The sequence below is a fragment of the Nyctereutes procyonoides genome, unplaced genomic scaffold (genome assembly GCF_905146905.1).
Source record: "Nyctereutes procyonoides isolate TBG_1078 unplaced genomic scaffold, NYPRO_anot_genome, whole genome shotgun sequence".
NCBI classification, from domain to species: Eukaryota; Metazoa; Chordata; class Mammalia; order Carnivora; family Canidae; genus Nyctereutes; species Nyctereutes procyonoides.
Window position 1 is genome coordinate 12,433,722 of NW_026575049.1, and position 22,021 is coordinate 12,455,742.

The window sequence follows — 22,021 nt, forward strand, 5'->3', positions numbered from 1 at the left end:
CATCATATTTTGGCACTGACAGTAGATGGGTCATTTTCTGGCCAAATGTCAACAATTCCACCCACTTCCATACCACCTCAATCGACTCTTTTATCCAGCACTCCCTGACAGTTTCCCCATTCTATTTCCCTGCACTCTGCTCCACTCCACTCCTCTCCTTTCCGTTTCATTCCACTCTTCTCCATTCCATCAAAGAACAAAAACCACTGAATTTATAATACCAATCCATCTGAAATGTGTGGTAATTGTGTCCTACTCATAATAAACAATCAAACCAAATGAATATAATCCCATGCCTTAGCTGCAGTCTCAAACTTTCTTATATGCTTCCAAACCATTCCACTCCTCTTCATTCCACTCCACTGCACTTCATGCCATTCCACTCCCCCCTCCATTTTTCTTCACTCCATCACACACCTTTCTTTTCCTTTCTACACAACTTTATAATGTATTAAGCATTATGTTCAGATTCGGGAGATGCAGAGTTGAATAAATGCAGTCCCCATCCTCACATTTGGACTTTTCCTGTCGTCATCTGATAACAGACCACTTCACTTCACAGCCCAGTTATACTAAGCCAATCCAAATTCATCACAGACCAGGTGCTATCTGATGAAGAAGACAACTGACACACAAAGAATTTCTTTTTTACCGAATTCCAAGCAATCGAGTTGATTTTATTTCTCTCTTATGCTCTTCTAGGTATTAAGATAGACTACTTTTCAAAATTACTTTCAAAGGACAGGCATTTTTCCTCCCAAGTAACCTTTTCATTCAAAATATCAAACTACAGCTATTTATAATTGACTGTTATAGAGTAAACCTCATGCTAAATCAAATGATGGTCTAGCAGAGATGCCTTGATTAAAGCATTAGAGTCATGGAAATCGCAATTTTAGAAGCTGCCTTTGGAAGGACCATAGCTTTTATACACTCAGCTTCCCAAGACATAGTTAAGATTTTGTCTGAGTTTCAAGGAAAAGCTGGGACATGAGTCATGACTCGATGACTGCTCGATACGTACTCGTTCTGGTGCTGCATCTGGGTGCTCATAAACATTGCAGTGGATTTCACTTTGGGAAAAGACTAAGAAGCAAACACCAAAACACACCCTGCTCTGTCTTTACCATGACCTGAGCCTGCAAATCCAACTCTGGCGTTGGGTTGTGTGAGCTCTGTAACACAGCCCTGGGTTGGCCCAAAGGCTAGTGTGCCTTAAGCATGGAATTGGGTGTCCTTGTCTCATCCCAGGAGAGCCTGGCCACCTCTGGGGGCTCTCTCTATGTTTGTTTCACAATGGTCAAATGTGAGCAAAAATGGGAAAATATTTTTGCTAAAAGGCAATTAATTCTTGAATATTCAGGCAGATAAGTTCCCATTATACTTTTAGCATATTTCTTATTTGACATACTATAGTGTAGTATAAATATCACTGTAGTATATGATACATATGATATATCGGTACAATCTGTGCTTACTTCTTTTTCTGTACTGGTATGTATGTATATAATATATGCTATATACTTAAAATATACACTTAAGTTTTTGTGTATTAGTTGTGAAAGAAGTTATATATATATACATATACGTATATGTATATATATAGTAGAATTTAGGTAGGCCTCATGACCTCTCTGGATGCTCTTTATACCACTTTCTTATTTGACATACTTAGTATATATATATATATATGTCATAATATCACAAATATATATATATGTCATAATATCACAAATATATACACATATACATATGTGTGTATATATACAAATATACACACACACACACACACACAATTTTTTTCAGATGTAAGTGAATGCTCTTAGCAAACTAGTGTTAGAATGACATTTTGGCTGAGACGCTTTCAGCCTAAACAAGAAGGTGCTCCACGAAAAAGTGTTCAATTTCAAAATAAGTGTCAAATCTCACTCACGTCCATGATTAGAAGGACTCAGGAGTTGGGAGATTTAGGGCGAGTCCTGTGCCAACTCCTGATGGCAATCTCAAGTACCAGCTCTCCTGCTCTCATTTCCTGTCTTCCCTCCCCACTTTCCAAGCCCTGACAGGTTTGGAACCATAATGATCCAACTAGGAGAGGTGGGTAAAAAGCTAGGTGGGAAGTGGGAGATTTTGGACAAGCCCCCTTTCCCTACTTCAAGCCTAAAGGGAAGGGATGATAAGAGAGGACAAGCTCACATTTAAATTGAATTTACAGTGTGGGTTACTTCCTGAAACGAATATCTTTATTCATGGGTTGAGAATGAGTGTTGAGTTTTAAAGTGGTATAAAGAGCATCCAGAGAGGTCATGAGGCTTTCCTAAATTCTCCTCAGAGGCAAGGGAAGCACCTGTTTGCAAGGACGATTTATACTAAAGGAAAAATAAATATATAAACAAAGTTCCACAAGTTATTCAATGTGGGTTATGTTTGCTTTGTGATTAACTATGAAGTGTGTCCCTACTAGCCTGGGACCAGATGCAACATTAAATTCTGCACAACGCGAAAGAAAGCAAAGCCCCAAATGGGTGTTAAGTCACACGCCTAGTGTTGGGCTTTTACCTTCTTTCCATTATATGGTTTGTTTATTAGAAGCCGGCTAAACAACTGCCAAATGAAGCAGCAGTTTTGATCCGCCTTTGCGGGTTACACTTCTGTAATTGCACTACGATGGCCCCAAACAGAGGCCTAAAACCGTGAGAGGTAAGCAGAACTGAAGGGATGGACACTTCAAACTACAACACTACGTGAGCAGACTGTACGACCGCACGGTCGCCACCCCCTGGCCGTCTGACTCCTGTCACTCTGTGGGGGCTGCTGTGGAACTGTTAGACGCCTTCACTTATTTGACCATATTCACAGATCATAGATTCCAGAATCTTCCATTGCTTTGTGACTCTTTCCACTCCCTTATGAGCATCAACGATTGTGACGTCTACGCAGGGGAATCTGCAGGGTTTCCATTCCTATATCCTGGTGCAAGGTTAAGCACAAGAGTATGGACCCTGACTTTGGTTCAGAAACATGACCAACCTGCAGGAGGGCGTTTTGACATCATAGCCAAATTATCTTTACCTTATAAAGATTTAGGGCTTTTAGGTCCATCTCAAAGAGTTTTTCATCACACAAAATGCATTTGTGCAGAGTTAGCAGCTGGGACACAGTCTCCCTAACCACACACGTGGGTAGTGGCATTTCCAGCAGAGCGAATGTTCTCAAGCAATGGGCTTTCTGAGACCCTTCCAAGTCACACTCCACACCCGCTCTCCCCTTACCTGTTCAGTGGTGCTGGGGAAGGGTTGAGTCGTCCAGGGGACCCAAGATGTCTCTGTCGTTCCAGTCATCTGCAGATGGGGGTGCTGGCTCTGTCTGCTGCTGTGGCTGTAACGTTCTGTTGTGCTCCTGGTGAAGGCCTCTGTGGTGTTCCTAAGAAGGTGTTCCGGGCTATATGGAACTGCATTAAGAGTAGTGGGGTTTTGGGGTGGAGCCGTGTTTCTAGTGCTCCTTACTGAAACTTCTGCTCCCAGGCCAGCTGAGGTAAAGAAAGGACAGTTGCTAAAATTACCTTCATGTTTTGTGGATTCCTCACATAAAAGCAATTTGACTTTAGAAAAAGAAGACATCTTTCATCACAGGCACGTGGATGAGCTTCCGTTGTATGAAACATCAAAGATCCTGGAGTGTGACGATGCTAATTGGCCCTGTTCAATCCACCCATCATTTACCCATCTATTGATATAAGGGGGTCTGGGGAGATGTGGAAACTGCTACCAGAAATCCTCAGCTCCGTGTGGAAGACAGAATTTATGAGCATTTAGAGAGTCACCAAACTGGCTTCTGGGGGTCCATGAATCTCAAAAAACTTGATGCAAGTCCTGAATATATTTCCATGTAAACCTTGTTTTCTGTGGGGAACTTTCATTCAACTTCTCAAAGGGCTCATTAAAAAAATACCAGGTTGAGAATCACAGCTAACAACTTACCGAACTTCGTCATGAAGATTGATGATTCCCAGGAAAGCAATGACTTTCTTTTACTTCAGTGTAAACTGGTTCTGTCCCTACTTGTGTGAGTACCAAATCCCGGGATGGTTATAGTTTCTAAGTGCCCTGTCTTTGGAAGGCTAGTCAATTGATTTAAAACTTAGGAGCTGGTGGGATTAATTGATAGCTTTACTTTGCAAGGCTGGATTGCCCATTCTTAAAAATGATTGGTTTGTGAATTAGGTTCACCTAGCCATCATTTTAAAATGTGCTCCCCATCTGTTGGGGATCTCGCTAACCACACCATTCTGACTCAGCAAAGACTGTCACAGCGGTCACTCCTCCAAGGCCTCAGGAGATGCCATTGCTGGTGCTGATGGTTTTTGGACCATGCATTGTGTAACAAGACCTAGAGAACAACTGCATAATATGAAGCACTAGAAAGGTCTGTAAATTATGGGCCGAGGGGATATGTTTAGATGCCTCTAACAACTCTGTTATGCGTCAGAGTTTCCTGGGATATAAAATCCTGCCCAATTAGTTGACTATAACTTTGAAAAGTTTCTGGTTTAAAAACTGGAAGAAAAAGTATTTTATTTTTCCTACTCCTTTAGTGGTTCATTCAACCGACTTTTTTTTTTCATTCATTTATTTCTTGTAGAGAGGCTGAGAGAGAGCATGGAGGAGGGGCAGAGGAAGAGGGAGAGAGAGAGAGAGAGAGAATCTCAAGCGGACTCTGCCCTGAGCACGGACCTGACCTGGGGCTGCATCTCATGACCCTGAGATCATGACCTGAGCCAAACCAAGAGTCAGATGCTTAACCGACTGTGCCACCCATCCGACTCACAGCCAACTATTTCTTAAGCAACTACTATGTGCTGGTGAAGGTCCCAGGAAGAGGCTATTAATTTCACATTTTCCCTGTTCAAGTCCACCTCACTGAGCCCTCTTTTGAATCTCATGTATTCCCATTCCAATGTCAACTGACATTTTATGTGATACTGACATATTTTATATGATAATGTATATAAAGAAGAAGAGGGATTAAGCACAAAAAGAGGATGAAAACGGAAAAAGTATTTTTAAAATTTAGTAAGAGGTAAATAAATATCAGCAGTTCTCTTAAAGGTTAATGAAATAATGACTATCAAGCATCCTTTCCCTGAAATGTGGAAAGTTGTCCAAAGTACCCTGTATGTGGGGTTGCCAGATTTAGCAAATAAAAGTACATGATGCCCAGTTAAATTGGAGTTTCAGATAAAGAACTCTTAATTTAGAATATTTAGCATATCTCAAATATACAATATTGCAAAGGTTATATTACAGATGCTATTGGGAATACACTTATACTAAAAGTTTGTTATTCATCTGAAATTCCAGTGTAATCGAATGTTCTGTATTATATCTGACAACCCTACCTGTACATCTACTAGACCCAGACTTGGATAGAGTTTTGGACATTCCTGTTAGTTTCTGTTTGTTTTTTTTCCTTCTGAACCCTGCGCCACTACCACTGCCACTGTGTCCACGTCACCACTCTGAACATAGACCAGACTTACTTATCCCTGGGATTTCTACGTGACAAACCCACTTGTTCTAGTAGCAATAGTCCTTTATAATAAACTCTAAAAAGCAGTCAGTTAGATGCTAGAATGTTCCTTCAAGTGGACATTTGTCTGTTGTTGAGATGTAAAAATTTCTGTATGTGGTGATTAGTATTTTGGTTATTTTGGGCTTTGGCCAATGCTGATCCTCTGAGTTGACTACCACCTATGACAATTGTAGCTCTCAGACCCTCAAAAAAAATTTAATGGTGGGGTTAGAACAAAAACAAGCTTCCAAATACGAAGCATGCAATTATGTGTCATAGCATGTCAACCTATGCTGATTCCTCTTCACTGAGGAGTTGTTGGTAAGTTCTTATCCTAGGAACTTTTTCTATTAGTCAACTTGCATGATTAATCATATATATATATATATATATATATATATATATATATTTCAAAATTTTTTATTTTTTATTTATTTATGATGGTCACAGAGAGAGAGAGAGAGAGAGGCAGAGACATAGGCAGAGGGAGAAGCAGGCTCCATGCACTGGGAGCCCGACGTGGGATTCGATCCCGGGTCTCCAGGATCGCGCCCTGGGCCAAAGGCAGGCACCAAACCGCTGTGCCACCCAGGGATCCCTAATCAAATATATTAATTAAATACAGGACTGTCTCAAAATTAGATAAATGATGAAAACACTCACTCTTGAGATTTATTCTGTGAATAACATAGCTTATTACCATTTCATGTTGCTTTGGAACATCTTATGGAAAAAAATTTCCAACTTCTGTAATTGTCTTTAATTAGACTTCTAAATGTATTTTTAAAACATTCCAAATGAAACAAGTCCATTTTCCATTTTAGGCCACTATCTTTTTTCCAAAGAAAACCTACAGAATATCCAAGGCCAGCACCCTTTCATTTGATGACTGTGTTTTTAACTTGTGCTATTTAAGAAGCAGGAAAGAAACTTTAGTCTTAACATTCAATTTCCAAATTTCCTGCGTTTTAAGGCAAACTCTGGTAGGCATCAAAATTTCCTTTGGAGCTTTTTAGAATATTGAAGGCTAGGCCCCTTTTACTAGGAGATTTGGTGTGGGACCCAGCACCTGCATGCCTAACAAGTTTCTCAGTGATTGTAATATATATCTAACCGTAAGTTTTTATCCATATACACAATGTGAGCAAAACTGATATCAGCCTTTATGTGGGTATTGAAGGAATTTAAGGTAAATGGGAGGAGAGAAAATCCATTACAGAAATATGTAAGGCGATCAAAATATGTTAATCTTTCTATCTCCTAAACTCTGTTGAAATGGGTTCTATGAAATTATATTAAAAATAGTAGATCTAATAAATAAATAAATAAATAAATAAAAAATAAAAATAGTAGATCTTTGGATGTGTTGGCATCTAGAAATTCTTCTGATGTTCTTTAAAAAGGTATATACATTTTACAGTTCATGATAGAGCAAGATGTGTTTTGAAAAATGCAAGGAAAAGTTCTTACACAATGGAACAATATGTTGAAGCTATTTTTAAAAAGTTTTATTGTACCATTGCTACCACATTGTTTCCACATTATACATAATTCCTTTTAGAACACAATTCAAGATAAGGCCCACCATGCTGGGTCCAATTTAAACGATTTTAGCACGTAAGTTGTAAACAGCTCATCTGTAAGATGGTTTGCAATGACTGTACCATATCAGGACCATATTTTGAATATGTGTTTTTAAAGAACAACATGTATTTTAGTTTATTAGCTAGTCTATTAATTAGCTCAGATATGATCAATAATGGAAATGTGATTTTTATGTAATGATAAAAATACACAATTTCTTAGTTCCCCTCCCCTACATGATACAAATAACTTTCAAGCATGATGAAAACAGAATAATTTGAACAGAACTCATTTTGGAGACAGAAAATTTCAACTATATTGGGACTTGCTTTTCTGTAGGAAGATGCCAAATATAATATGCCTTTTAAAAGCGAGGAAATAATGTAGAAAAGATATAACAAATGAAATAGAAGATACTTTAGAAAAAGGATGATTTATATATACATATAATACATTAACTATATTAAACAAGATTGGGCTGGAATAAACATACAGTGAAAGGGATCTGAATTATTATAGTCTAAATAATTTCTAGAAATGGTAAGAGGAATAACACTTCAGAAAATGTAATCAATAAAATAAAGGTATGTACATAAAAAAGGCATACCTAAAATTTGAGAAAGTGAACGAGGAGGTGAAAAGTTTGTGAAAAGATGGAGAATTTGCAAACAGCGGGACACATAACCAAGAAATCAGAAGTCATTAGAATTTCAGAGGTCAAAAGCTTTTTTACAGACTTAAAAAAGATCCAAGATTAGAAATAAAGTAAAATTAACAAATGGAAGTTAACAAGGGATAGGAAAACATCAAAGCAGAGCGCAGTAAAAAAATTTAAGTGAGAAAAATAAATGAAAAACTCATGAAAGCAATACTTTTTAATTTTTTAATTTTTTTTTAATTTTTATTTTTTTTTATTTATGACAGTCACAGAGAGAGAGAGAGAGAGAGAGAGGCAGAGACACAGGCAGAGGGAGAAGCAGGCTCCATGCACCCGGAGCCTGAGGTGGGATTCGATCCCGAGTCTCCAGGATCGTGCCCTGGGCCAAAGACAGGCGCCAAACCACTGCGCCACCCAGGGATCCCGAAAGCAATACTTTTTAAATGCCTAATGATTACTCAACTATTATACTATAAGTTGCATTAGGAAGATGTGCCTGGTTTATCCCAATGTCCCATGTTTTCTTTTGGGACACGTATGTGTATTAGATAGTGGGTAGAAGGAAACCAGGCTGGGTGGAGGAAAAAGAATGGCTTTTAAATTCATCCCTACCAGGCTGTAGGAGAGGGATGCTGAGGCAGGTCAGGAAAAGGGGGATGGAGAGTGGGTGAATAACTCTGGGTGCCCACAGCTGACTTGTCCATTAGGCACAATAGACACAGCACCTAGGGCTCATCATATTATAGGGCCTACAAGATCATTTAATTTCTTTGAAAATTAAAAAAAAAAAACCAAAAAACTTTCAGAGTCCAAGAAAACGTTAATGATTTTTTCACACAATAGGAAAAAAATGAGGATTTGGAGGGCTCTGAAAATCTAATTAATTAATTAATTAAAATTTTAATGGAAGAAGGGGCCCACAGACACTTAAGTGCCCAGGGCCCATGAAGGTCACAGGTAGCTATGGGTGTGCCCTGATAAATTCATAGACATGTGACAGGCTGAAAATGGTTGGGGGGCTCTGGATGCTATGTGAGATATTTTTCAATGATCACATGAGTCATATATCAGTAATCAATGATCATATGATTTCCAATGAATACATAAATCAGTGGTCAATAGCGAGGCCCCTTTAAAACCAGAGAGAAAACAAACCCTAAAATGGCTCTGACAGCCAGTTTGGTCAAAATAGGTCTGAATGTACAAAAGACACTTGTTTGGTTTGTCCCCTTAAGCTCTCTGTGTTTACAAGCATTCCTACCATCACGAAACAGCTTCTATTAAATCCCTGTCTCCCAAGAGTATATAGGATTGCCTACCTATTACAGTGCTTAATACATTATATTTCCTCACCCACATTTCTATAATTAGACAATTATTTTAATCGCAGTTATAGCAAGTCTGGCAGCAATATGGCTTACTTCAGCAGCGAAATCTCTTTAAGTGATTTCACTCGCTCAGTCATGGTAGGGATATCTGAAAATATGTCTGAAAAAATTTTCCTGCCCTTATAGGTGAATATAAGATTTGAATGAGTGAATCTATAGCAGATGCTAAATAAGTGTTGATGGGTTAGCTGACATATTACGCACAGTGTTGTTCTCCAGACACTATGAAACATCAGAGTGAAAGTAACTATTCATTTTTAAAAAAAGATTTATTTATTTACTTAAGAGAGAGGAGAGCACATGACGAAGCAGGGGGAAGGGCAGAGGGAGAGGAAGACAAGCAGACTCCCTGCCCAGCAGGGAGCCCTGAGAACTCAGGCCTGGCTCCCAGGGCCCTGCGATCACGACCTGAGCCGAAAGCAAGAGTCTGATGTTTAACCAACGGAGCCACCCAGGTGCCCGGAAAGCAACTATTTTAGATAGCCATCCAACTGTTTTAAGTAGGGAGACTCTCATCTTTCGGAAAAAGTATCCAAGTGATGGCTGGAATTTTGCACCCTTCATCTGGAAGATCTAGAATTACCACAATTAGGGAGTTTGTCAACGAGAGATTTGGGCTTCAGACTGCATTTTTATTCCTAAAGTAATAATCTTTTTTAAAAAAGTTAAATGTGTGAGTCTATAAAATTGCAGTATTGGGGCACCTGGGGGGCTCAGCAGGTTGAGCATCTGCCTTCAGCCCAGGGCGTGATCCTGGGATCCTGGGATCAAGTTCCGCATCGGGTTCCCTGCAGGGAGTCTGCTTCTCCTGTGTCTCTGCCTCTCTTTCGGTGTCTCTCATGAATAAATAAATAAAATCTTAAAATAAAATAAAATAAAATTGCAATATTATTGAACAGACCAGAATTTGGTTTTTCCTGATTCTTCTTGCATTATTGATATCTGCTTTGTGTTATTTTGTAGAACTAGACCCCAACATTATATACAACAGATTTCTAAAAATTATACACTTAATACAGTGACTACAAGGATGTTGTGTACATTGTAACACTGATACGAATGAAGAAAAATTGAGAAAGTCCGTCAGTCACTTTTTTGTTTTATTGATACATCGCTAAAGGTGTAATTGTTTCGAAGGAGCTGGATATCTGGCACTTGATTGACAAAAGAATATAAGGAGAGAATGAATTTTTTCACTTTTTAGCCAGTTATGTTGGCATTTGGAGACAATGTTTTTATTATTACTCTTCTGACTCAGAATGATAACTATAAAGGTCTAATTTTATAAATTGATTATAAAAGGTTGATTTTTTTTCTTTTAAAGATTTTATTTATTTATTTGAGATAAAGAGCAAGAGAGAGAGAGAGAGCGGAGGGTGGGGGCGGCTAGAGGGAGAGGGAGAAGCAGGCTTCCCGCTGAGCAGGGAGCCCAACAATTTGGGGCAAAGGTTGATTACTCTTTTAAAGAGTCTGTCTAGGAGGTCCGCCCTTGTTTTGCCCGAAATGAAGGCATGCAGTGTACTCTTTAATGGTAAATTTTGAATTCAGAAAGAAATCTCAGTCCTATCTTTTAAAAATTTTGGCTGTCTGTAATGTACAGGTGACCCTGGTTCTACACAATCTCTCTATTCTATTTATCCTATGAAATGGTTGTTTCAAATAAATATAAGCTAGATGGAAAAAAAATAAGCCCATTTTACATTCCTCTCCTAATGAAAATCACTGTAGTGATTATTTGAGAAACCATAACTCTTATATAGATCCTCCTCTCAAAAAACACACTAATTTTTGCACTGGATTTTAATCCACTTTGGAATTGAGGTTCCTCCTCAATTCACCCTGTAATAGAGGGACTTAGAATAAAGGAGGGGAAAAAGAAGAAAAAAAATGTGGCTTCCTGAGAATGGAGGAGAGCTAAATTATGACGGAATCCAGTGGACACTCAAAGGATTGTGTAAAAAAATACGCAAATTTGAAATGATCTTTGAAAAAAATTTTTAACCCAATTGCTTACGGTGACATACTGGCAAGAACATATATTAGAGAAAAGGGTACTTTTTAAAATTTGCACTCTATTGTAATTACATACATATCTGGCTTCTCTGATACCATAAAGAGCAAGACATGATTAGTGATTCTCAACCTTGGCTGCACATTAGAATCATCTTGGAAGCATTCAAAAAATGTCTACTTTAATTGGCTTGGAGGATGAAGCCTGGGCATCAGTATTATTTCAAAGCTCCTGCTGTGATTCTTGTGTGATGCTTGGGTTGAGAATCATTGGTGTTGGTCCCATAGAGCACAAGCTCTGGCACATATTAGGTGTTAGAGAAACATTAGTTAGGTACTTGAATGATGTCATGAATGTTTCTTTTCCGAAGCCAATAGTTCAGATTTTGACCTTCAGAGATGTGCTTTTACTGAAGAATTTAATTTAAAAAATTCATATCCTATGAATGAACAATATACATAATTGTGTTACCAGATTATCATATTTAGTTATCCGCTCTCTAAAAAAGGACATTTGGAGTCATTCATGGGAAACATCTGAATGCCATTTAATTTTTAACAATGGATTCTCTAGCACATCAGTGAGCTTTCATGCTACGGGTCAACTAATATCATTCTGTATCTCTAATCAGTGGTAAGTTTGAGACAGATCAGAAAAATATCCGTTAGCTTATAATTGTGTTAAGACAAACTATGTATTATACATGTGTATTCAAATATTAGATCTTTTGGTACCACAATTGTGCAAATTTTCATTCTGCTTTTTTTCTAGAAATCCATTTTTCTTCCAGCCCACATTGTTGGGCATGTTTTGGATACAGCATGTTCAGAGGTACTATTTCATCCACCCACTTTTGAAGTAAAGTCCATCATTGGACCTGTTCTGCATGAAGGTCAAAGGAAATCATTTTTCCTTTTATTATCTTCTATCTTGAATAACTCTCTGTTGATCCATATCTATTTTTTTAAAGTTCCAGTGAAAGAATATTCTGCTAAATAGGGTTTTATTGGGGGCTGGGGAAGAATCTAACTTCTTGTGTTGGATGGTACAATAGGAATATTTATTTATAATGGTCCTGTGTTTTTTTGGGACAGGCCTTGCTCGATGAACTACAGGAAAATAAATGTTCAAATTGGCATTATATGCTGTATGTTCTCTGATCAAGTTGAATTTTCTTTCTTTTTTTAGATTTTATTTATTTATTGATGAGAGACAAAGAGGCAGAGACACAGGCAGAGGGAGAAGCTCCCCAGAGGGAGCCTGATGGGGGATTTGATCCCAGGACCCTGGGATCATGACCTGAGCCAAAGGCAGATGCTCAGCCATGGAGCCACCCAGGTGCCCCAAAGTTGAATTTTCTAATCAACTTTTATAATTTTTATCTTACTTTCATAGTCAGAAGTTTTATAAGCTCAGAAGTGTAACATTCAATTTCTTTTGTAGAAGAGTCTACTGTACTTAACCAGCATCTAATTAAATACTTATTGAATTTATGAAATAAGTGAATGACAGAAAACTGTCCAAGGATCAGCATAGTGAAAAGACTCATATAAGCCTCAACACTGAACACCTAATAAAAGGATTTAAAAGTACAGTGAAGGGCAGCCCCTGTGGCTCAGCGGTTCAGCGCCTGCCTTTGGTCCAGGGCGTGACCCTGGAGTCCCAGGATTGAGTCCTGCGTTGGGCTCCCTGCATGGAGCCTGCTTTTCCCTCTGCCTGGTCTTTGCCTCTCTCTGTGTGTCTCTCATGAATAAATAAATAAAATCTTAAAATGAAAATAAAAAAAGTACAGTGAATGGTGATCCCCAAACAAGGTTATAGATCAAAATTATCCGGGGAAGTTTTTTAAAAAATCAGCTATTCGCCCAAATTTCTTGAAACTGAATCTTGAAGGTGGTAGGAGAGAAGAAATGATGGCAACGATTTCCTTCCCTCCCCCTAGGTGATTCTCATGTAGTTAATTGGGCAAATGTCTGTGGCTAAGCATTTGGAAAACACTATATAATGGAATGTACACTGGATAAGGAATTAAGACATCTGGGTTCTAATCAGACCTCTGCCACCAATAAATCTGGGATAAAATTTCAGTGTCCTTAATGATGGGCATCATTTCTAGATAACATCTCCAGTGATTTGTAAGGCCCATTTCTAACAATGATTCTATAAGTTTTATCTTTCATGATCTCCTAATGCAAATCTCTACTACAGGAATAAATAAACAATAAAATGATTAAGTAAAATAGAGAATGAAGTTATACCCATAAATAAAATCCCCAGCACAACTGTGTGCTACACCAGGAATTTCTGCATATATATACAAGTTTTTACCTGTCATCTAGAGTATATCCATCAAAGGTCAACAAATTAGAAAACCCTGTGGCTACGCATTGGTTCTTACCATTTCAAAAGTATGTGACCTCTTGCACCTCTAAATATTAGTACAAGAGATGTGCAAAGGCGCAATGTATTTTCCCATCTTTCCAGTCTTCTCAAACACCATTCTGATGCTCTACTAGTTCCTCCTAATCAGAGAATAGAAGTTTCTACACCAGCAAATAGAAGTTTCTACATTAGCAAAATGAATAATTTCCTCATCATTGGCTTTAGTCCTTATGCTGTGCTTAGGCCTATTTGTATTGCTACATCCAATGGTACTTCACCAAAGTGCCTACAGGGAGTGCCTACAGGGTGGCACAAAAGAGAAACCCAAGAAATATTCGTTTAATTAATAAAAGAAGGAAAGAAAAGAAGGAAAAGCAAGAGGTAAAAAGGAAAGATGTTGGTCTTATTCAATGAGGATAATGAAGTTTTAGACATCAGTAGGAGCCACATGATCCATTTCCAATAGCTTATGAGTCAGTCTTCCAGAGGCATTGTGTTGAGGTAAGCAGACATCTCTTTAATGTGAAACCAACCAACCAACCAACCAACCAACCAACCAACCAACATAACACTGAGCAGAACATTCAGAATCATTTCTAAAAAGGACAGCTCACCTTTTTTTAAGCAGAGGCTCCCATTGACCGGTTTTCCCTGCTGGTTGATCTCTATTTTCATCCAGCTATGGAGGTATTTCCTGTCCTTCTTGACCACTACCTTGGAGCCTTGTTTCTTGAGAAAGAGAGAGGTATTTTCCACCTCAAGGAACCCTTCTTGCTCATGGCAAGTCCATCGGGGGGCCTGGGAGCAGTGGGTAGAGAGAGCTGATAGGGAAGGGCCTCGAGAAGAATTGGAGATGCCCAGGCACAGAGCCGATTTAACATGAAGCAGTTTTCCATCCTCAGTCCACATCCACTGCTGGTTCTGGTTGGTCCCATCGCACAAACCCACGACCACTCTCTTATTTTTGGAAAGGCACTCTTGTTTATGGACATGGACAATCTGAAACCCCTCTGGAAGAGGAGATACTCATAAGGCACTATGTAGCAAATTATAAGGGCCATCAGAAAACAAAACAAAACAAAATAAAACAAACCAACCCACCCACAAATCAGCCAAGTCACAACCCAAGGCTTATTATCTTTTGCTATTGATATCATTTCAAATGAATATTTTCATTTTCAACACATGTTATTTAAAATCCCAAGGCTGACAATGCAAAATGTCATACTTTGCTTCCTTTCTTTTACTTTCACATGGCTCAGGCAAGAAAACACACTCCCATTGAAATAATGAAAGAAAGCTTGGAAGAGACACAGAACCATCCAAAGAACATGGTGTGATATTTGAGCCCAATTAGTTAAATAGGCTGAAGTTATGAAGAGCCCTGTTCCCTTTCTAACCATGTTAACTCTTTCCATCTCATCACCATCCCCTGCTCTACAAAAATACCCCTTTTCCCAATTCTTGACTTACCACTAAAGTGCTACTTACTTTGATATGCATAGTTTAAATACATGTTTAAAAATTGGATGTGTTTATTCAAAAACAAAACAAAAATAAAACAATTTTTCCCACCTTTCCCTTAAACCTTCTTAGCTAATAGCAACCAATGAAAGTATTGATGATCACAAACACCATTTCTTACAGTCCTGGAGAGAGGGAGCATTTCTCTATACTGTGACAATATCTACAAAGTCCCCACAGTAAATAATAAAATATCAGAATGTCTCGACACACACACAAATTAAACATCCAACTGGTAAACAGCAGTATTAACAAGTGAAATATTCAGGCTCAGAAACCATTTTCTGAACTTTTACTTAATTAGCTCAGCTCTCTCATGAAAACATTCAGACCTTCCTTCCAAATAACTTCCAAATAAGACACATCACGGATCTTCACCCCCTTTAGTTATATCTCCTTAGACTTTCCTTCTTTAACATACACACAGAACCCGCCCCCCCAAATCTATAACCTGATAAGGAAAAAACATGGAGGATGCCCCAGAGTGTTACATAATAATCAAAATTTCTCCTCAAGGTGCTTCCCTCCCATTTTAGGAGCTGCCCAAGGCATTTGGGGGACGTGAGGAGGCCATTTGTTTTCTTTTAGAGAGAAATCTCAACCGTGTGGACATAGCCAGCTCCCTTTATTTCCCTTCCTCATCGTCTTTGGTTAAACTGCCATGGAGACCTGGCTCCTTTTCCGCCCTATTTCAGACACTTTTCAAAGAACAGAGACTCCTCTGGCGGCTGTTGGAGAGACACCACCAGAGAGACGCAAGCCCACTCACCTGAATTCCCGAAGATCAAGCAGGTAAGAATCGCCATGTAAAATTCAGCCTCCATTTTCCACTTAACCACTGTTCATGCTTTGCTTGGGGGGGAAAAAAAATCTCCCAGATAAGAGAAGCAAAGACTAGGAAGGAAATGTGCCTTCATGGTGGGGGAAAAAGTCAGTGACGAGCACTTCCTCCTATTGAATTGTTTGGGGAAGTTTTACACCAGTGTCCTTTTGTCTGTTTCCTTAGAAAGAAGGGATTATGATTACCTCTCCTTTTTTTATGTAGAAAAAGACTTCTGGCCTCCAGGAGTTAGAATAAAACTTGTAAGGTTTCTCCTGCATCCCTTTGGCGCATGACTACTTCTTAACCTCAAGAGGGAAGAAAGGAATTGTAATCTCAGATAATTGAATGTTCCTAAAACATGACATCTCTTCAGGTGATGTTGATTCTGCTGAATAAACACAAGCCATGTGATTTATGAGGGCCTGTGACAAGTGGTAGAAAGACATAAACATGTACCGTTTGTATAATGATATGCTGGGAGTCTATTGAGGGAAACCACATAATGATGACACTTCTAGATCATTATCCCTCAATGATGACAATATTACATGTTAGATAGTTATCTCCACTGGGGAGAGGCAGAGACTAAAATTAAACCCATCTCATTACCTACTCCAGGCTTCCCCCAAAAGATAACAGCTCCTTTCCAATAGGAAAAAAAAAAGTAGATGCTTTACTCAATACTTAGTAGTAAGAGTAGTTTATTGGCAGTAGGAAACAAAGTCAACATAGCTGCATTAAAAATTCATATTTGAGCAGAACATTTAGTGTTTGCTGAGTGCATTTTTTTTTTTTTTGAACTTTGTCTCTTGAGGATTAACCTTTCAGAAATTTAGGAATATCCATGGCAGCATCCTTTGAAGAACTTTTGCAAATGGGACCGGTTACTTCATTCCCAAAGGCATCTGCCTTTTTTTGGGGGGGGGGGGGGGGAGAAGAGAGATTCTAGGTAGATAGAATATTCAAAAATTCCTTCTCAGTAAAAGAGAGACAAATATTTAAAATTTGTGATACATCACCGTTGTTACAAATTTGTTTTTTTTTTCCCCTTTTGAAGTAAAATGACTCACAATGTAGAAATACAGTGGCTGGAGTTCTGGAGCCGAAACCACCTCTATGCGCAATAATAGAGAGTAAATACATATACACCCAGTGACAATCATTGTGCTCTGTAATTGATTGACAGGAGGTACTGATAAATACACATTGAATAGGTAATATTATCAGGACACATTTCCATATAAAATAGTACTGATTTTGATTTTTTTTTTTCCAAAAACAAAGACTTATTGGTTAAAAATCCATCAATGCCTTGCGAACTTAACGCAAGATTCTGGTTAACTGAGAAAGGTAATAGCACTTAAAACAGGAACAGTTTAACAGCTGACAGTCCATTCACAAGACAGATTTTGCAAACATTAAAGCATCTAAACACACAATAATAATGTCTTCAGCAGCTTTTCCAGTTGTCATTTGATGACATATGTCACCGGGTATTTCATGACATACATTCTGTGTGGCAGATAGTCAATACAGACAAAACAAAACAAAAATCCTCCTTAGCTGTGTGAGAAATCTATCATACCTCCATCAGCATAGGACCTTCACAATAATTTAGGGGATGCTTACAAATGCATTCCTATACACAGGGGGCTGGCAATCTGTAAGACGTGGCCGTCTTCCACACGGTCCATGCCACGGCTTAGCTTCGGGACTCCTCTTTCCTTCCATTGCAGGAAGCTCTTTCCAGAAGAGCCTCACGTGGGTAATTGGTTAACCACCCTCAGAACTTGAGGGTCTGGTAAATCTTCAGAGAATCACTGGACAGTCTCTGCTGAAAGTCTGCTCTCATACAGGCACAGAGCGTGATGCACAAATTCATACTGCTCACTAGTTTGGACCATTCCACCCCTACAAGGAAGAGATAATACAGTAACTTCTTACTGTGAACGTGCTGCAGTCTTAAGTAACAGAGACCACATCCAGGCTAGAGTGTTATTATGCCCGGGACCCGGAACAGTCGACCTGGTGATTCTTTTGTTTTATGCCTCTTACCTGTGTCCAAATGACCCAATGAGTGGGCTTAGTGGGCTGCTGTAGATAAAGGGGATTAACACAGGGCCCAGTAATCACTGGACACTTGATGAATTTTACCTACATATGATTACGGGGGAGGCAGTACTGCCTATTGGTTAAATACTTAGGCTTTGGAACCACCCATGCTGAGTGGAAATCCCTCTCATACTAACTCTTGGCTGTGGGATCATGGGCAAGTTCCTTAAAAACTTTTCTGGTTCAGTTTCCTCCTCTGTTAAAGTGGGATCATGACAGTACCCATTGTGCAGGGAGCTGCAGTGTTAGTACCACCTCTCAGGTGCCTTATCATTCATCTCATGGTAAAAAGTTTATGCACTTGGATTAAAATTGAAGTAGGTTCACCGAACAAAACTCAACCGTGAAGTGTTGCTCTTTGCACAAATGCACTATCCTGGACTGGTCTACTGAGCATGAGCTGGGGAAACCACCTGAGTCTGTGGGTGTGGTATGGTGGGTGTCTAAACATGGTAGTGGGTGGGCCCTTAAATGATTGGGGGAAAAGGGAATTGGCTCTTGCTCCTTCCTCCCTTTGTGGTCATCATCACCATCACTAGTGACTCAGTGGTACCTTTTGTTACTGGATTAGTGGAAGACTGCTTCTTGTTATACGTGTATGGATAGGGTAGCTGTGTCACAGTTTGCTCTTTATAATAATAGGTCCTTTACTTGGCAGAGCTCCGGAGAGCGGTCTCAATGTCACTTATTCCTGCACACTGAATCACTGCCTTGCTGTCAGAAGCCTGTACAACTGTGCGATGAGACACCTCATTTTGAGATTAGGTTTTAGCCAGGTCTCCCTAGAGGTTGTTGTTAACCATTCCCAGTGATTATTTCTAGACCATGCAAGCGCTGCAACTTAAAAATAGGACAGATTGCTTCACTGCGACATGATTTCAGGTTAATGGTAATAACTAGGACTGAGCTTGCAGCTCTGTTTACTTGCCGACCTCTATAAACATAAGCTAACAAGATATGAAGCTATTAAGCCTTCATTCTTCTAAACTAAGCAGAGATGTTACATTAGTAAAATTTCATCCTCCTAAATCAGACTAAGATTGATGTGATGCCAAAATGGTGTATTTGGCAAGAAATAAAAGGTAAATTTTGGAGACGGCAACTTAACGGCCAAAGAATTCATTAGTCTTTCCTCCAAAAACTATACATTCTTTGTCGTATTGAAGGCAACTTTCCGGCTAATGGGTCCTTGGTCATACGTTGACAACACAAATGGCAAAGTGAGGATGTGGCAATTCTCCTTCTTAGCTATATGGTAGCATCTGGGCACACCTGAAACCATAACTGGTGTCCAAAAGAGGGCAACTGGGAATCTTAAGAGATCCACCCACGGTAAATACTAGGGCAGCTCAACGTTGCTGAGAGAGGTATTTCCCTTTACCTGACCTTGCATAGCTCAGAGAACCATTAGGTTTCCCCCTTGAACTGCCAGGGATACATGGAGCCTTATATGTGCTCCATCTCCTGGGCTGGTCTCTGAACTTCCTCACCATTTACTTCTCTTGGAGGTAAACTCTTCCATTTTATTTATTTATTTATTTATTTATTTATTTATTTATTTGGGGGATCTTTTCTGGTGAGCTTTGGTATTTATGTGTCCAAGTGGTGAATGAACAAAGCCACAGTCCAACTTTTCATACCCATGCTACCCCAGCTGGGTCAGTGGTATACTCTCTTGGCTGGTATATCTTCTCTGACATTCTGTTAACTCCCTCAAGGCTGTTTCAGCCAGCAAAGATGGGGACGATGGGGAAACAAACTGATTAGCTGTAGAGGCTAGCAAAATTCTTGTAGGTCTGTAGGCTTAGGGAAGGTGTATGAGAAATCACATTATTTTCCACCTAATTTGGAAAGAAGAGGCATCAGAAGGATCCTCAGAGATCACTTATGCCAATTGCTGGCACAATGTAGCCTTTCCAGAAGGGAGCAGTCTACATAGCAGATGGCCAGCTAGTTTCTGTTGCGATGCTCTGTGGGGAGGCGAGGTACCATAAGAAGCAGCCTTTCCCAAAGCTGCAGGAAAGCTTCTGAGGAGATCAAAATGAATCTACTCCTTTCTAAATTTCACCCCATTGGTTGAACTGAAATAACCGCCTCCCCCTCCCCCCCCCAAAAAAAAACGTCTAAAGGCTTCTCTTCTAGTCACACAATAGCTCTCTAAATGCTGGAAAACAACCATCAAAGTCCTATAATCTTTTCTTCTCTAGACTAAACATCCTGTGGTCCTCCATATTTCTATAAAGCTTGGTTTCCCGGTCACTCACCAATCTAGTCTCCCTCTTCTATTTTATCAAAGATGACCTTCTTGGAGTGTTGTGTCTACTCCCGACAAGGTCTAGTCAGTGGGAATATTTTCTCCTTTAAGCTGCATGTTTTAGGCCAACGGGTTTGCATCTGTAGGTATGTCAGATGATAAGATATCATGGTGCCCGCCCGGAGCCCAGTGCCCAGCAAGCATTTTAGGATATTGAGTGAGGGTTTGGGCTGATGAAAATGTCTGCAGGATTGATTAATTGATTGACTGATTGATTTTTGGAGTGTGACAATGACAGTTCACTCTCATCCGGTACTTAACCTATTAAATTTTGGAAACTAAATGCAGGACTCTCTATTCATTCTTATGAATTTCAACTTAGTTTCAGCACAAAGTTCTTTTTTTTCTTCTTCTTCAAGATTTGATTTACTTATTTGACAGAGAGAGAGAGAGAGAGCACAAGCAGGGGGAGCGACACGTAGAGCGAGAGGGAGAAGCAGGCTCCCTGCTGAGCTGAAAGCCTGAGCTCCATCCCAAGACCCTGGGATCATGACTTGAGCCGAGGGCAGACACTCAACTGACTGAGCCACCCAGGGGCCCCTGTTACCACGACTTCTATCATGTCAGTATATTAACTTTTTATTTCTCACTCCCAGTGTCTTCCAGATATTTAACAAGCATGCCTTACTTTCTTTTTGGCTGTCATTTATAATGGAGCAGAAAAAGACAGGGCCAAGGTGAAGTCTTTATTGTAAGTAATTTGATATCATGTTATATACTGTCTACCCCCTTCCAAAACTGTTTCCAACTAGGATGTAGATCCTTTAAGGGTAGGCATGATGTCACAGCTTCTCATATATGCAATAGAGAAAAGCACCTACTAGTCCTAAGTAAATACAAGTCATGTAGATTACCCGGGCCATGCTATTTTCACATGATATGAAAGCAGATAAACTCTGGGCTACAAGAAGGCAAACGGCATTACAGGATGCATTCACTGGAGTCTGGTTCAAATTCAGGACGTCGTCATAATCATCTCTGAAAATATTTAATAAATGTCTAATTCCATATATTGGTATATCTGTTGGTCTTCGTAAGAACTTAAAATTTAGGATCTCCATGCAGTTTACACAGTCTTTTTATAGCCTGGACATAGTAAAAGTATACTCAAGAAGCTAATAAAATGCCTGTAGGCAAAATTCAGTTATAGAATAAATGAATAATACTGGATTATACGGAACCCTCAGGAAACCCTTGTAATAATTCATCCTTCAGGAGAGCTCTGCCTTGGTCCCTAGGTACCCTTCAGGTCAGACCAGACTCCACGGACTTGCTGAAGTCCAGATCCCTATCACTGATGTAAAGTTGGTAACACAAGCTGGTCTTTGAAGGTAAGAGACAGGATGTTCTTTTTATTACTTTAGAAACCATCAACCAGGGGCTCCTGGGGGGCTCAGTCAGTTAAGTGTCTGCTTTCAGTTCAGGTCATGGCCCCAGGGTCCCGGGATGGAGCCCCATGTTGGGCTCTCTGCTCAATGGAGAGTCTGCTTCTCTCTCTCCCTCTGCCTGCCATTCCTCCTGCTTGTGTTCTCTCTCTCTCTCTGTTAAATAAATAAATAGAATCTTAAAGAAATAAAAAAAATAAAAACCATCATCCAACTCCTTTTTAAAGAATAGGCACTAAGATAATCTTTGACTGCCAGTAGATCATAGT

At 39.4% G+C, this 22,021-nt stretch overlaps 2 protein-coding genes across 4 annotated transcripts in view; both read right to left on the reverse strand.

The window, feature by feature from the left end:
* The window catches only part of PTPRB (protein tyrosine phosphatase receptor type B), a 113,116-nt gene extending 97,156 nt beyond the window's left edge, over positions 1-15,960 (reverse strand). For both annotated transcript variants that reach the window (XM_055328221.1, XM_055328220.1), the window contains exons 1-3: positions 15,888-15,960; positions 14,209-14,604; positions 3,273-3,529 (exon numbers count right to left, since the gene is read on the reverse strand). In XM_055328221.1, coding sequence (XP_055184196.1) covers positions 3,273-3,529; positions 14,209-14,604; positions 15,888-15,942 — 708 coding nt within the window. In that variant the 5' untranslated portion in view covers positions 15,943-15,960. The remainder of the gene's footprint in view (positions 1-3,272; positions 3,530-14,208; positions 14,605-15,887) is intronic.
* Positions 15,961-16,646: 686 nt separating this feature from the next.
* The window catches only part of PTPRR (protein tyrosine phosphatase receptor type R), a 234,830-nt gene continuing 229,455 nt past the window's right edge, over positions 16,647-22,021 (reverse strand). For both annotated transcript variants that reach the window (XM_055327798.1, XM_055327799.1), the window contains one exon: positions 16,647-17,852. In XM_055327798.1, the coding sequence (XP_055183773.1) occupies positions 17,759-17,852 (94 nt within the window). In that variant the 3' untranslated portion in view covers positions 16,647-17,758. The remainder of the gene's footprint in view (positions 17,853-22,021) is intronic.